The sequence below is a fragment of the Dunckerocampus dactyliophorus genome, chromosome 4 (genome assembly GCF_027744805.1).
Source record: "Dunckerocampus dactyliophorus isolate RoL2022-P2 chromosome 4, RoL_Ddac_1.1, whole genome shotgun sequence".
In the NCBI taxonomy this organism is placed as follows: domain Eukaryota; kingdom Metazoa; phylum Chordata; class Actinopteri; order Syngnathiformes; family Syngnathidae; genus Dunckerocampus; species Dunckerocampus dactyliophorus.
The window spans coordinates 12,832,462-12,847,876 of record NC_072822.1 but is presented as its reverse complement, the minus strand read 5'-3'; the positions used below and the strand labels follow the sequence as shown (position 1 = coordinate 12,847,876).

Sequence of the window (15,415 nt, the reverse complement as noted above, 5' to 3'; positions counted from 1 at the left end):
CATCACCTACCCCGTCTATGTATGATGCACATGTATTCCTCTGTTGCTGCCACCATGCCTCTCCAAACACTCCCTCTACTCCCTTGCTAGTTCCCTCACTCCCTCCTCCCACCAAACGACATACCCTTATAGGGATCCGCTCCGTCTCCGTTTCCTTCTGTGGGTTGCGGTACTTCTCATAAAATTCTCTCCTCTTCTTGCCCTCTTTGTCATCTCTACGTTCCTTCTTTTCGGCGGGCTCATCCAACGGCTCGGTCTGTGAGGGCAGAGTGGAGGACGGTTTTTCCACCTCCAGGAAGTTCTCATTTGGGTTGAGTACCATCACACTGTAGCCCTCCTAAACACAGAGAAGACAATGTATATTAAATACAAAGCATCGATATCATTTATAGTGATATTACATACACACACACATAAAAGCCCCGTTTTATTACATTACAGGAGATTGTTTCCTGTGTGTTTCCTATTTTCAGAATTTGTTTTAAGTCAAGCAGTTATTTTATTATTTTTACTTCAAATGCTTGTATAGAAAAATTCTATGGTATCTAGAATGAGGTCATGTGTGTACATTCTGATGCAAATGATACCAGGAGATACTTAAATGAATGCATGACTGAAGGAAAAAAATGCAAAAAAACCCCCAAAAAACAGTTAAAGTAACTGTGGGATTGTAATTGAACAGCAGCAGTTTCAGTCAGTGAATAGCACTTAGTGACTTTAAAGGCCACGTGTCAGTCGATCCCTGCATCACTCAGCCTGTTTGTGTTTGTGCAGCCCCGTCTCCAAACGTGTGTGTGTATTTGTAAGGATTTGTGTGTATAGTCTCCAAGATAAACTTCATATGAGAAGCAATTTCAATGAAACACTTTCCACGACAAATGTAAGAATTCATCCCTGACACGTACGCTCAAAATGCAAATGATAAGTTAATCATGGCAAGATGGACATTGTTTTGTTGTTGTAGCACCAGGAATGACTTCTTCAACTTTGCAAACAATTTTAATTACCTGTGTTTATTGTCCCGAGCACTCTGAGAGTACAGCAGGAAATAGGTGGAATCATGTTTCACTTTGGAGGTTCCCACACAAGTCCTTTTGTGAATACACACAAACCCCACCAGATTCAAATGGACACGCGCGCACACACACACACACACACGGCAGTTTCACACCGCACAACACATGCCGACAAGTATGGGAGATACACACAAATACCTTTAGGGGATGTGAGAAGGAATTAAGAGAGGTGGCGTCTCTCTTGGCGTCCTCACTGCCTTCTCACAGCAGCACACACATCATCTCTTTCTTAATAAGTGTTAACGCAATGTGCTTGTCCTCCCTTCAATGCCTGTGAATGTGTGTGTGTGTCCCTTCTGTGCCCATCGACATCAAACCTGCCACACACCCTTTCCCTTAACACCTGCCGTGTGTTGACAACGACAAAATGACACATTGGCATTTATTCAGATTATGGAATTAAGTCTGATTTCCACTCCTTTTCAAATATTTTTAACATTATCTTTCACAGTGATATTCATTATATACTCATTTTTCAATCAAAATGATTTTATTAATTTTGAGTGCTTGAGTTTAAATTCAACAAATGCATACTAGCATTTCTGAATGCTCCGGTGGCCAGCAGATAAAAGACACAATATAGTTGTGTTCAGTGTTGTAAGTGCCATCATTTAGTGAGTGATGAACTGTATATCCAGGTGTATATTCACCTAAATTTTCATGAGTTTGACTACTGACATAACAGACGGGGGCCTATTAAGGAAATTGAATTCAGGTCACAGATATTACGTTTGCGCACAAAGACAGCGTTAAAGTCACGCACACATGCAGACAGATGGATGACCAGATGAAAACGGATCCTACTCAAGCAAGAGAAGGAGAGATGGAGGGGTGTAATGGAACTGGAGCCATACCAGCTTTGTGGCACTGCCCACTGGTGGCAGCCTGGTAACATAGCTGAAGGGAGTATTATCTGAAATAATAATATAGAAACCAGAAACAAATACCTGGAGAAATATAGACCCTCTCGTGAAAATTAAGTGAGGTTTTGGACAAAAATGCATGCAATGTAATTTGTAGAAATTTGACATAGTTTAGGTTTTTTACTGACAAGCATGTTTCAAAACTATTATTATACAAATCATTTTTCTGCCCAATTGCTTTATAATAATGGCACAAATTGACCCTTGGGCATGTTAGTCATGTTTGTGTATTGCAGCTGGACTTTTGCGGGCACCGGTGTGGGATTAGTACAGTTGCACAGAGCATACAAACAAGGCATATAAACACGTTTTGTGGTACAATTTCTTACAAAATGTTTGTTAGACCACATAGAATCATGGCACTGACATGCATAGTCACAAACGGTACTGTAACTGTAATACCATAAAATAACTAATGAATTCAATGGAAAAACACCACAAGTTTTACAATAATAATTCTATCTGAATTACAACAGCATCCGAGTTACAAAAGGGCCACACGTGACCGTGTTTGAAGGAGGGAAAGACATCAAACAACATCACATCTCTGTGTTCCTGTTTTTCCACTAATCCTGGTTTTCCCAGGGCAAAAGTTAATGGTCCAACCACACATGTCCACGTGTTTTGTTGCTAACCCTGAGTGGCTTACAAGCAGGGTGAGCCTTCAGTTCCCTAACCCTCGCCCCCTCACTCGTCAATAACCCTTTCTGCCCTTAAGCATTCTGATGCTAACCTCAAGTGGGCCGAGTAGCATGTAGCTTCATCCTAATGCCACAACACTCGGTCTTGGCCTATAGCCCGTGGCTTTTGTTTTGAGATGGGCTAACACACCTAAGCAAGCTAATACTAACCCTTTCAGTTGTGCAATCACCCATAAGGACATTGCTGTAAAGGCAGCCAGTGTTGATGGCGTCCGGAGGAGCAGCGCCGCCATGTTCGCTTCCATGTCAGAGAGCGACGTTAATTGACACTGAGAGGCTTACACTGATGTCGGGACAGCTGACAGCTCTCCCTGCTTAGCAACTTCCTCCCCACGTCTCTTACACGCAACAAGGAGTCCAAATCTAATAGGCGAGAAACTACTTAAATACTAAAAAAAATATTTATTTTAACAAAGCGTGATTATTGCATTTTTCGTGTTTAACTTGCATGCCAAGGAATACAACAAGTTACACAAGGGGCCAAAAATGCATTATGCTTAAATCCAATCCACTTTATTTATATAGCACATATAAACGGCACATATTCCATACAATTTCTCCCACAAGGCTAATATCCATCCTTGTTTTGTGATCGCTAAATCCTCCAAAACTGTTCCAAAGTGAAGTCATTCAGCCTTTTGTGTCAACTGTTAAGTCTTGCCCACATTGAAACACAGTGTGGCTAAATCTGATCTTTGTGTTGTGATGTGCTGTCAAAGTCTGGATCTCCAAACAAATACTTGCAAAGCTTGGGTCCACCTGCTTCTTATACTAACTAAATCTCCCCCACACAGATTTGTAACATTTGGGGTTACTTGGTCTTTGTGCAAAACACACACAGGCACTGTCTTAAATGAAACAGACACAGTTCTCGAGCGTTGGGTCAGCCACGTCTTTTCTGCTGCAGTGTGCAGGCTGAGCCTCTTCCCATGCCCTGTGGGTGCCCCAGTGCCACCACCACACTGAGTCCCTGCCCTGGGGCCAGCGGTCAAGAGGGTTACCCCGACCCCGCTATGGGAGGGAACCCCGACCCCCATCACCCTGCTCTGGACGCTCCTTAGCACTCCTTTGTTGGCCTGTCCTGCATCTGATAGCAAAACAAAGGCTATCGCTGCTAGAGAAACCAGATTCTGTCATCATGACGAGAAACCTTTTCTCATCGTAGGGCCATCTACCGCCATGTTGCACTGAGAATCATTAAAATGGTGGATACAATTTTACATATTTTAAAATAACACAAAACCATATAGAAATATTTGTTATTGAATGTTTAGGATTACAAATAGGATGATGCTCTTTTCATAAGACTCCTATGGGCTCCCTTTATGGTTCAATTGGAGGCTTTTCACCCAAAACCAAGATGGCCACATCATTATTTTCTCCTCTTGTTGAATTATTAGCAAAAGCGCTGCCTTTGTGTGTGTGTCTGCCCGCCCATATAAGGGTTAGTAAATAAGATGTCCCCCCCTTTAAGACAGCAGCACCTCTATTTTTCCAATGGCACTGAAAATGAAATGAAATGTGTCTAATATGCAGGAGTGGGGAGTGAGGCAGCCGGAGTGAGAGGGTGTTTCATCTGTGCGAGCGGAGCTTAGCACAGCTTTGATGTGAGAGCTCTCATGTCGTGAGCAGGGCTCTGGGCGAGGAGGAAAAGGACAGCACTTGACAGGTACAAAGCAGGGCTGATAGTGGTCATGGGTGCATGCAGCGAGGACAGTGGACGGTGCGGTCGTGTGAATTTTAGATTGCACCAACGGTCACAATAAAGAAGGGGAGCTATAAATGCATCTTAATGCATTTGTGTACTTGTACAGGCAAGCACCCGCTGTTGCAGAGTTTACGGGCGTCCATTAAAATTGCCCCGTAGGTGGCATACAATATTAGATTTCTGTCAAGGGGGTCGTGGCAAGGGGCGATCCCTTTTCTGAACAGCTTTCACTTCCTTGTTTCAGCAATATGCAGCACCTGATTCGCCACCGAGGCTTGACTGACAATGGGGAATGGGTCACCCAGCACGGCCAATAGGAGGAGGAGGAGGAAGGGAGGGATTCAGACCTGGGCACAATAACTCACAAAGACATTTTCAAGAGGCTAGATTATCATATAATATGACAGAAAAAATCTTAAACAACCAGAACAGTTAAATAGCACCCCTAAGAAGGATGAATAATACAATAATACGAAGTACAAGCTCAGTCTGCTTTGTGTGACCTTGACAGTCTACAACTTTTTTCCCCCCATCCAATCATTCACCCTCTTTACTCGCCCCGCTCCTTTTCAGCTGAGATACCACACAGATCGCACAGTCCTGTCACATTAAGTCACGGTGCCCCCTTTTTCTTTTTAACACAGCATCAGTCTAAGCCACCCCACCACCCTAAACACTCTCTCAACACATTGCTATGTTTCTCTAAGAACAGAGGGGCATGGGACTACTTTACTGTACCACAGGGGTGATGAAAAGACATGTGTGGATCTTCGGGGTGATGTGAGAGGATATGAGATGGGACTGTCATCAGCCTGTCAGGACAAAATCCATCATCCTCTTGATAACTATGGATGCCCAGGGGGTGCCTGTCAAAGAGCACCTAAACTTGACTCAATATTATTATCTCAATGCTTTTTATGTAAAAGTAAAAAGCAAAAAAGCTGACACGCAAAAGAGAGAGAGTGATATTACAATAAGAATACATGGTCAGCAGGGGAAATCACAATGCTTGCATGCACCACAGTGCCATATCCACAATACTGGGTACATCAACTAACTCTAATGAGATCTAAACACAGTGGAACAGTGGAATAATATGTCTTGGTTTTCGTACACTGTCTCGGTTATCATATGGCCAAACAGTGAGCCATAACAAACAAGTCCACAGAATCGAGTGTCCAAACAAAGCACTCACATGTTGGTGACTCTGTCGCTGTAAAGAATGGATAGTGGTTCTTTTAGAGATGGGACATTAAAGACAGATTCTGGCCAGGGAATCCTTCAATCGTCTTTATTATGTGTGTGTGGGTGGTTTACTTGTTCATAGAACACAGACCTTACAATGAACGAGTTGTGTCTGTCTGTGTAATAAAGACCGTGCGGCATACGCTAATGGGGCGTTCAAGAGCATTGCATATTTCTGAGTGCTAAATGAATCTGTGCTGTTTTTAATTAAATACGGCCTTAAGTGTCAGAAGTTTGATATAGAAGTTGAAAAACATTATTGAATTCAGCAAAGAAGTCGTAGAAAAGCATGAAGGTAGCGTCTGTTACAAAAGGATTGAAATGGAAAGGTAGGAACCTATAATATGGGTTTGCAGAGGGAATGGTTCAATAGTGACACATAATACAAAGTGAGCCGGGCCAGTGTGTGTAATGATGATTTTACCTGCTGCTCAGGTTTACAATAATGTTCAACCTCTAGTTGTCCACTCTTTAAGGTTAAGTTTGTAACAGACTAGAGTGAAACAGCATCCATCTCTTTTGTCCGACACTCCCTCCATTCTTCATCGTGTTCACCAACAACAGACTTCAATAAAGGTAAAAGTGATGGTAAATGTTCATTTATTTATTGTTCATTTACCCATTTCATTTGTCATGTATATGGATTCCGCTGTGTTTTCTGCATGTAAAACTAAAATTATTCTCTGTAAAATGTGTTTTGTGTTCATAGTTTTGGGTATCTGTAACGGATTAAATGGATTTACATTATTTCTTATGGAAAAAAATGTATACGGTACATTTATATATATCTATATTTACATGGTATATTTTCATGTTTCGGTTTTTGTCTGGCCTTTTGGAACAAATTAATGATGAAAATGGAGGTTCCACTGGATACCCCTAAGGTTGTGCAATTCAGAATTAAATTGAACTTATGATATGAACTTACTATATGAGTCGACACTTACTATGAATGTGTTGTAAATATTTTACGTCTTTACAGTGGTAAACTTATTTATATACTTTTATGACAGTTTAAAGTGGACCAGTTCTACATGTACACTCTCGGCAGGGTCTTTCAGTGTGCATGGGAATTTTCCCAACCAGTCTACATGTGTTTGTGGGCTTGCAGAAGACATTCGACCGTGTTCCTTGAGTAATTCTGTAGGAGTACTCCGGGAATATGGGGTCCCGGACAACCTAATTCAGGCTGTCCGTTCCCTGTATGAGTTTGGTTCGCATTCGCAGCAAGTCGGACCCTTTTCCGGTGAGGGTTAGACTCTGCCAGGGCTGCCCTTTGTCACCGATTCTATTCATTACTTTTATGGACAGAAATTCTAGGTGCACCCGTTGACGGGTTCCCGTTTGGTGGCTGCAGGATTGGGTCTCTGCTTTTTGCAGATGATGTGGTCACGCTGGCTTCATTGAGCAGCGACCTTCAATTTTCAATGGATCAGTTCGCAGCCGAGTGTGAAGCAGCCGCGATGTGGAATCAGCAAATCCAAGTCCAAGTCCATGGTTCTCGCCCGGAAAAGGGTGGAGTGCCATCTCCGTGTTGGGGATGAGATCCAAGTGGAGGCAGGGATGGAACGCAAGATCAACAGGCGGATTGGTGCGGCGTATGCAGTGATGCAGACTCGGTCCGTTGTGGTGAAGAGGGAGCTGAGCTCAAAGGCAAAGTTCTCAATTTACCGGCCGATCAACGTTCCTACCCTCACCTATGGTCATGAGCTTTGGGTAGTGACCGAAAGGACGAGAAATGACAATGAGTTTTTTCGTAGGGTGGCTGGGCTCTCCCTTAGAGATATGCTGATAAACACTTTGATCCAGGAGAAACTCTGAGTAGAACCGCTGCTCCTCAGCATTGAGAGGAGCCAGGTGAGGTGGCTTGGGCACCTGGTCAGGATGCCTCCCAGATGCCTCCACAAGGTGGTGTTCAGGGCACATCTGACCGGTAGGAGGACTCAGGGAAGACCCAGGGTATGTTGGAGAGACTGTGTCTCTCAATTGGCCTGAGAACGCCTCAAGATCCGCCGGGAGGAGCTGGTGAAGTGGCCGGGGAGAAGGAAGTCTTGGCTTCTCTGCTTAGGCTGCTATACCTGTGACCCGACTTCGGAAGATGGATGGATGGATTGATGGATGACAGTTAAGTGTGATGCAACTCACAGGAGCAATATAACCTTGTCATATGTCTTTAAAGTTAAAACAACCTTCCAAGAGTGTCTCTGTTATTGTTACAACATTCTATTTTTAAAAGTGGTTAACTTGTGAATGTCGTCTGTAAAGTTTCTATGATGGCAACAGTTCTACCATGGAACAGATTATTTATATTTGTATGACTTTCTATGTTTCCACATCCATCTGTGTTCAAACTTGGAGGTTCAACTGTGAGTACTTCTTAGTAGGATTATGTGCAGTTCTATACCACTTCAAGGGCATGGTTGTAGACAACCACAATATTGATATCTTTTTTATTTTATTTTTTTTACTTTCAAAGCAGATTAAAGCAGGATGATTTTCTTTTTTTGTTCTGTCCAGCCATTGGGGCAAATAGTATTGTTGATCTAAATGCCCTTACATGATAAACAGATTTGCTCTACCAGGTAAAAGTGTAAGATACTCTTCCCCTGTTAAATAGATTTTATTTGAATTTATTGTTACGCAACTTTAGAGCGGCCAGACCGGAGAAGGAGGGGATGAAAAAGGAGAGAAAAGACAACAGGGGAGGAGTGCAGGGACAAGACGGAGACAATACACAGAGAGAAAATAACAACAGCAACAAAAACAATTGCAACGACAATAAGAAAACAGCCACAGTGATAATAGTGAAATGAAAAAGTCATACATATTAGTGGTAATAATAGTAATGAAAATATTAACCACAATAGCAGGATGAATTGTGAACTTTGGTAAACTGTATTTTCATTAACATTTAAACCACGAGTGTCCAAACCTTTCCCACCGAGGGTCGCATGCAGAAAAATGTAAAAATGCAGGGGGCCACTTTGATGCTAAAACCAATCCAATGTAGGCAATATAAGGTAAGCCATCTAAACAAAACATCAACATCTTAGCTTTTGTCCTATTGGTGACAAAGGAAATTAGTGTAATATCTAGAAATACAATCCCATATTAATGGTAATATAGTAAATTAATAATTAGAATATGCATAGGGCCAATAAAAAATGAGCTGCATGCCAAAAATGGGCCTTGAGGCTGCACTTTGGACACCCCTGCATTAAACTCCACGACAAAATGTTTCTATTGATCCAAACTGACAGAGGCACCACTTCTGATCTATGTTAAGATCTTCAGTAATGTTCTAACCTTTCCCTATTAATTAAATTAAATGAAAAAAATAAAATAAAACCACCACTTCTCACCATCTGCCCACTACATTGCTATCGCTTCTCATAAAGAGCGCAAATTTAATTTGATCTAAATTCAAGTTCAAAGGCTATAGTCAGTGTTTGCTCACACGTGGAAGTTAATAAGAAAGTGTGTGGTAATGATGAGCTTTTCTCTTGATCTTAATGAGCACAAATAGTTTAGGTTAGAATTAGACGCTAACCTCTACAGCTAGTCATGTAGTCGTGTTGGTAATAAGAAGCAGGGTTTTTAACCTTGGCACGAATGTCTGGGCTCATTTGGAAATTGTTTATATGTGGAGTTGAATATTTATAAATGAGTTCAAAGTGGAACAGTGGGGTGGAGGAAGTGAAGAGAATAGCACAGCTTCTGATCCCTGATGCTTCAGCTTTTTTCAGCGCACATTTACATTTCTTTCTTTTAGTTTTCGTGTCTCGCTCCTACCGACCTTTCTATTTTCAGCACCTTAGTGAAAAGAAACACAAATAGTCAGAGCACACGCAAGACTTATCCAGTAACTCACTCATTACCAATGCCTCAGACTCTTTGGCGATCCCTTTTTCTTGTGAGTGCATGATTGTGAGGACGTGAGCAAGCACCTGCGCGGGGACACACCGCCACATCAACACACAACATGCTCTGGCATCTACGCAAAGTTCTTGGGGCCTGCTTCATCTGCTCTCTGCACCACACATTAGGGAGGCGCAGGCTTGGGGGTGAGGGGGTTGTGAGGCTTGTGGGGGCGGATGTAACATTAATCACCGCCCAGGTGGAAATTGTCAGAGCTATCGATTGTGCAAGTAAATGTTACCAGAGTCATTTGTCAACATTTTTTTTTTTCTGCTTGTCTTTAGCAAAGATGTGACAGTGAATGTAAACTTACAGCACTGGAATTTAGAGGTTCAATTCTCCATGGTCACTTGACAGTCATTTCAATAGGTAGATAAAATTAACTTATATAAAAATAAAGAACTGCATAAAGGTTATTCTTGCTTTTGGAGTTTGTACTGGTGTATAACTATACACCATACAACTCTCAGTATGACACAGAGAAGTTCTAAATTACCATCACCATAATACACACACAGCGTTTTATATGACGTCCTATCTAACAAGGGCCAATATAAAGTCCAGCATCTTTGTAAATAAATGTTAATATGTCGACAGAACTGAATCTAAATATATTGTGCAAGCACCTTATGAGGTGACCAGTAAATGCTTGTCTTCAAAAGTGTGACCTTCAGAAGGATGAAGGCCTTCTGCTTTGTTGCTTGATGTGTACTATTGAACACAATTGAACACAAATACTTCCAGTGGAGTTCAAAATGAGAGTATAAAATGTGATTGTCACAATACGCTGTACACAAGAAGACTACTGAGCCCACAGCTGGAAAGCTGTGGGGAAATAAGGACAGGAGGATTATTCTGACGCCGTTAGCATTTTGATTTATAAATTCTATATTGTCTCCCCAAAGCATACACATGTATTTTTAATGAGGGCACAGAGAGATATAGATCATGGAATGATAGGTGTGTCCCTGCCCTCCTGCCTAACTATTTAATGTATAAATCAGGGAAAGAGGAGAAAAGAAAGGGGGAGGCTTAGCAACAAAAAAATATAAATGGAGAAAAAGAGGAACAACCCTGCTGAAAGGCATGTATCAGTGCACAGATTAAACATATAGTTTATGATGCTAAGGAACATCTTCTAACAACACAGTACATGGGCTTTTGCATCTCTCAAACCATATCATCAAAATAATATGCCAAAATATATAATGACCACTTTGAAATAAACTATAGTGTGTCTAAGACGGCTTCTCTGTGTGGAGTTAGCATGTTCTCCACGTACTCCGGTTTCCTCCCACATTCCATTCCACATTGGCTGGCAACCAGCCCAGGGTGTACTCTGCCTCTCGCCCAAAGTCAGCTGGGATAGGCTCCAGCATGCCCCCACGACCCTAATGAGGATCAGCGGCATAGAAAATGGTTGGATGAATGGTGTCCAAGATGTTCGTCAGGACTTGACATTTTTGCAATATTGAACCATAATGTTAGAACCATAATTTTCACTGTCTTAAAATGTCCTTTTAAATCTACAAAATAAATAAATAGATAACAAATAGAATCCAGTTCTGCATTTCAAAATTGTTGATCCACTAGTTGTAAGCTCGCTGTGCTGGCTGTTATATTCCAACAATCTAAATTATTTTCATGAGACATTGGTATTAATGTTACTGAACATCACAGGGACACGATGACCTCCACAGGGCAAAGGTCAAAGAGGAGTCCCTTACCCTTGCCTTGTTATTGTGACCTAGGAAGGAGGGCTGCAGAGAAACCTGGTGGTCCTGCTGACAAAAATGTCTGTCGCTCTGTGAAATATTATATGTTGAGTGCATCCTTTTGCAGTAACTTTAATAGCGGTGAGAATTTATTTCATTTCGGTGGTGGTTCTCCATGTGTAAATGCCACAATAAGGAGTATGAGCACACCTACATAGCCATGATGCCACACACACTTGGACACACAGTCCAGAGAGTGACCTCTGTCTAAGTGGAGCTGCACTACAGGTCCTTGAGGTTGCCACAGCCAATCACAAGCTGTGTTTGAAGTGTGAATGGTAAACACAGAGGCTGCCCTATCCTGCCATTTACTCTGCTTATTTTCACAGGATGCAACCAAGAAGAAGAGGTAGTGCAGAATATTTGAGCATGTGTGTCTTCAAGTGCATTTTCCAAAGTGTCATAGTTACCACATGGTTGGGTTCACGCTCCACAGCACATACACAGCTACGCATGTATGCTGGAATCCCCTTCATCCTTTCCCTGTGCAGCTACATTATGGTAAGTTAAAAAAAAAAAAAAAAACTTGGACCAGTAGACATTTTCCTATTAACCTGACGCAGGCTTCAAAAACAGTTGAAAGCAATTAACCATGAAAAGCAGCTGTAAAACACATCGAGGCTTTCTTCAGTTCTCTTTCACACAAAGTCCAGTCCATTACCACAATCCTCACTCAAAGGTTCTTTCAAATCTACTTTCTTTTTTTTTTTTTTGTAGGACCACCTGTTGTCTATTATTTTTACATAGCGCTTTTCTCATAAATCATAACCATAGGTAATTAATCAAGCTGTCAAAACAGTGACCGGAGGTCACCTGGAAGGGTCAGAGGCGGTTGCGGGGCCAATGGAGGTCAGGGTCACACTGCATTCCTCATTATCAAGTTGGGATAGGAGCAAACCGAAGCAAACGCAGATGGGGGGGTGGGGGTGGGGGGGCAAAGGAGACACACAGAGACAGGGAGAAGGAGGAATGGACAAAGACAACGTGAAAGAAGCTGTCAAGATGCCTGCAAATGAAGAAACAGGGGGTGCAATCAATTCTGAGAAGGGAGACGTCACCATAAGGAGGTGGGGGGGAGAAAGAAAAAAAAAGTTGTCAGAGGAAAAAAGAACAAAAGAAATCTGCAAGCTGTTTCTACTGCATGGACCTGAAATTGGCTGCAGCGAGGAGAAAAGAAGGTGTTTGGATGGTGTGAGGAGAAAATAGGAAATCAGCTGTGGAAGTATGATTATTATCTTGTTCTGTGTGTGTGCGTGTGTGCGCATGCATGTGTGTGCGTGCATGCCCACGTGGACATGCGCGTGTGTCTACGATGAGGCAGACTGATATCTTTCTCTCAGGAGAGTGTATCGTTGTCTCAGTGGGTTGACAGCCGGTTCAGAGACACTCAGGCCACGGGTCTAGCCTGGCATGTCACTGACACCACAGTACATACTGCTGATTAGATCACGTTGATTGGGCCACAACACAAACACCGCACCCGGATAAATTCCCACAGGTAGTCAAGGTACATGAGAAGGACAACATTTGGTACACCTGCATAATTTAACAAGCTCCAATCTCATCTTTACATTGAAAATCCTGCCTTTATAAAGATAATACTCAGTTCTGACCATGTGTTAATTATTGTAGTTGCAGTGATGTAGAACTGCTTTGCATCATACTGGATATGTTTGTAATATTTTCTCCATTACAGGAAACAAAATAGAGAATATATCAGAAATGCAACTAAGCATTCTGCAAAATACATTAAAATACACACAATACATCTAACAACGGCGTATTTGTAAACATTTTTCTTGTATAGGGATGCCATTACAGTTTGCAAATGTAGTTACTGTTACTATATGGCCAGTGATTGTATTGTAGTATATTCAGTGAGTAATATGAGGTATTATTGGCACTAGGTTGGGCCATTATGCTGGGGGAAAAAAAGAAACCAAACTCTCAGTGGAGACGACAGACAAATTAAGTCACAGAAGAAAAAGATTGGGGACTAGAAAAAAAAAAAAGGTTTGAAAAGTGCAAATGTGCTAAAATGCTGGAACTACCGTCACACAAATCCCTCTCCCCCCCCCCCCCCCCCCCCCCCCCCCCCCACACCGTATTCCTGCCTTGAATTCTCAGGCGTGGCTCGCTCTATCAAAAACATCACTCTTGAACGAGGCGCGAACCATTGCGCAAAATTAGCTGTCACCCTCTTCTCAAAATCTTTGTTAATCTTGTTTCCAGTGTTTGCGGATTTATCAGCACATGCATCAATGTCAGCTCCTTGGTTACTGAGACACACTACTTGGGAGAAGATATAATTAAAAATGTTTTGGGGGGTGTGAATGTGTGTGTATATGTAAGGGGGGGGGGGGTGCTAGGGAAGATGGGAAGTGGCGGGGGTGTCTGAGAAGAGGACGATGAAGTCTTCCTCACATTTTGTCGCTTTACCTAGGGAGTTTGTGGAGAGCCATGACATCAGAAATTGACTCTGTTAAAAGACGAGCTTGAAGAGTGAAATATAAAGTTACATTAGAAACGTATCACCTAATTAATGAACTCATGTGAAATTCAAGTGAGCCATTAGGACAATACCTGGGAGGCAGCTGTGTGAGCCATGGATGGCGGAAATTGCGAAACTGTAGTAAAATATATTTGAATGTTGATAAAAGTGACACTTGACGTAGCTCTTTAAGAGGTGATTAATGGGGTTCATGTCTGTTGTGCTCTTAAAAGTCAGTGTTTTTATTAATAGCATTTGGTAAGCGTGTCCAAACTTTTGTCTGGTACTGTGCTGTTAAAAGCTTGGATTTTGTTTGGGACTCCTTGTCCTAATAACTACAGTAACATAATTAATTAACTAGGAAATTCAAATTTTCATCCCCAGACAATGTTTGGAGCAACTGCTGATCTTCTGTGATTTTATAATATTATATTTACAGCAATAATTTCCCTTAATATTGTTTTCATTGAACATTTTTCTTGATGTCATTATTATTCTTAGTTAATTGACTAGTGAATCAATTCAGTTTTACTGACTTGCAAAAACATGGAGGGATAATTTTTGTTTTTGGAGTAATTATTATTTTTTTGATACTCATTTTAATCCCCACAGGGAATGAGACAGCTGTTAAAAAATGCAAGGGGTCATAATTTTGGAAAGGCCATCTTGACGGTGTTGCAGAAGCAGACTGGGATCTCTCCAGCAACCAGTCAGCATCTTTTTAAGTCACCTTGCTTACCCTACCATGATTGTATCACTTTGCTGTACAAGGGCAATATGCATTAGACCACATGTGTCAAACTCAAGGCCCGGGGGACAGACGTGGCGTGCCACATCATATGTGGTCTGCGAAAGCATGACAATATTGGGTGTCAATAATGCACTTCACATTTTCCCTATTTGTTCTTTCATTTTGAGAGAAAATGTGTACTGTGTGCAGTTCTCCTGAACTTATTTTGATCTGATCACGTGACAAAATATTCCGAGCATTTTTTCTTATTAAAAATACATACTTGAATGTCTGTTTGTCACCATGACATTACTTACTTCACTTGTCATTTCTAAGCAAGTTATCCACCAATTTGTTAAAAGTATAATAATCAAATGCATGGGCAATTGTGTGAACTTATACTTATTATTATGTTCATATATACTGACAGTTACAAGTGGCCCTGTCAAGGCTGCCATCACTGCGATGTGGCCCTCATTGAAAACGAGGTTGACACCCCTGCATTCATTATTGAAAAAACATTGCTCAAACTTGAATTTACTTTACAACCTGAAGTAGCTGTCATGTTACCAGCAGGTTTCAGGGCTGCATGGACAGAAGTTGAGCTATAGTATTGCATTAATTGCAAGATGGATCACAGGACAAACTGTTAGTGTGAATGCAATGTGGTCACACGTGGCTGTTTACATCTCAGCTTGCATGCTGTTATGCAATTCATATAAAAGTTAAGTATGCCAACTTTTTTTTTTCTCCCAAATGCACCCAATCAAACAGCCTCCACCCTTCTGTTGGATAACTTCTTTGCCTTAAAGAGTGTGAAACTGTTCAGGCATCAGTAATAAGATGTA

General features: G+C 41.6%; 1 protein-coding gene across 4 annotated transcripts in view; it reads right to left on the bottom strand.

The window, feature by feature from the left end:
* fam172a (family with sequence similarity 172 member A) overlaps nucleotides 1–15,415 on the bottom strand; it is a 190,853-nt gene that overhangs the window by 107,588 nt on the left and 67,850 nt on the right. For all 4 annotated transcript variants that reach the window (XM_054772503.1, XM_054772501.1, XM_054772504.1 and 1 more), the window contains exon 7: nucleotides 125–337. In XM_054772503.1, the coding sequence (XP_054628478.1) occupies nucleotides 125–337 (213 nt within the window). The remainder of the gene's footprint in view (nucleotides 1–124; nucleotides 338–15,415) is intronic.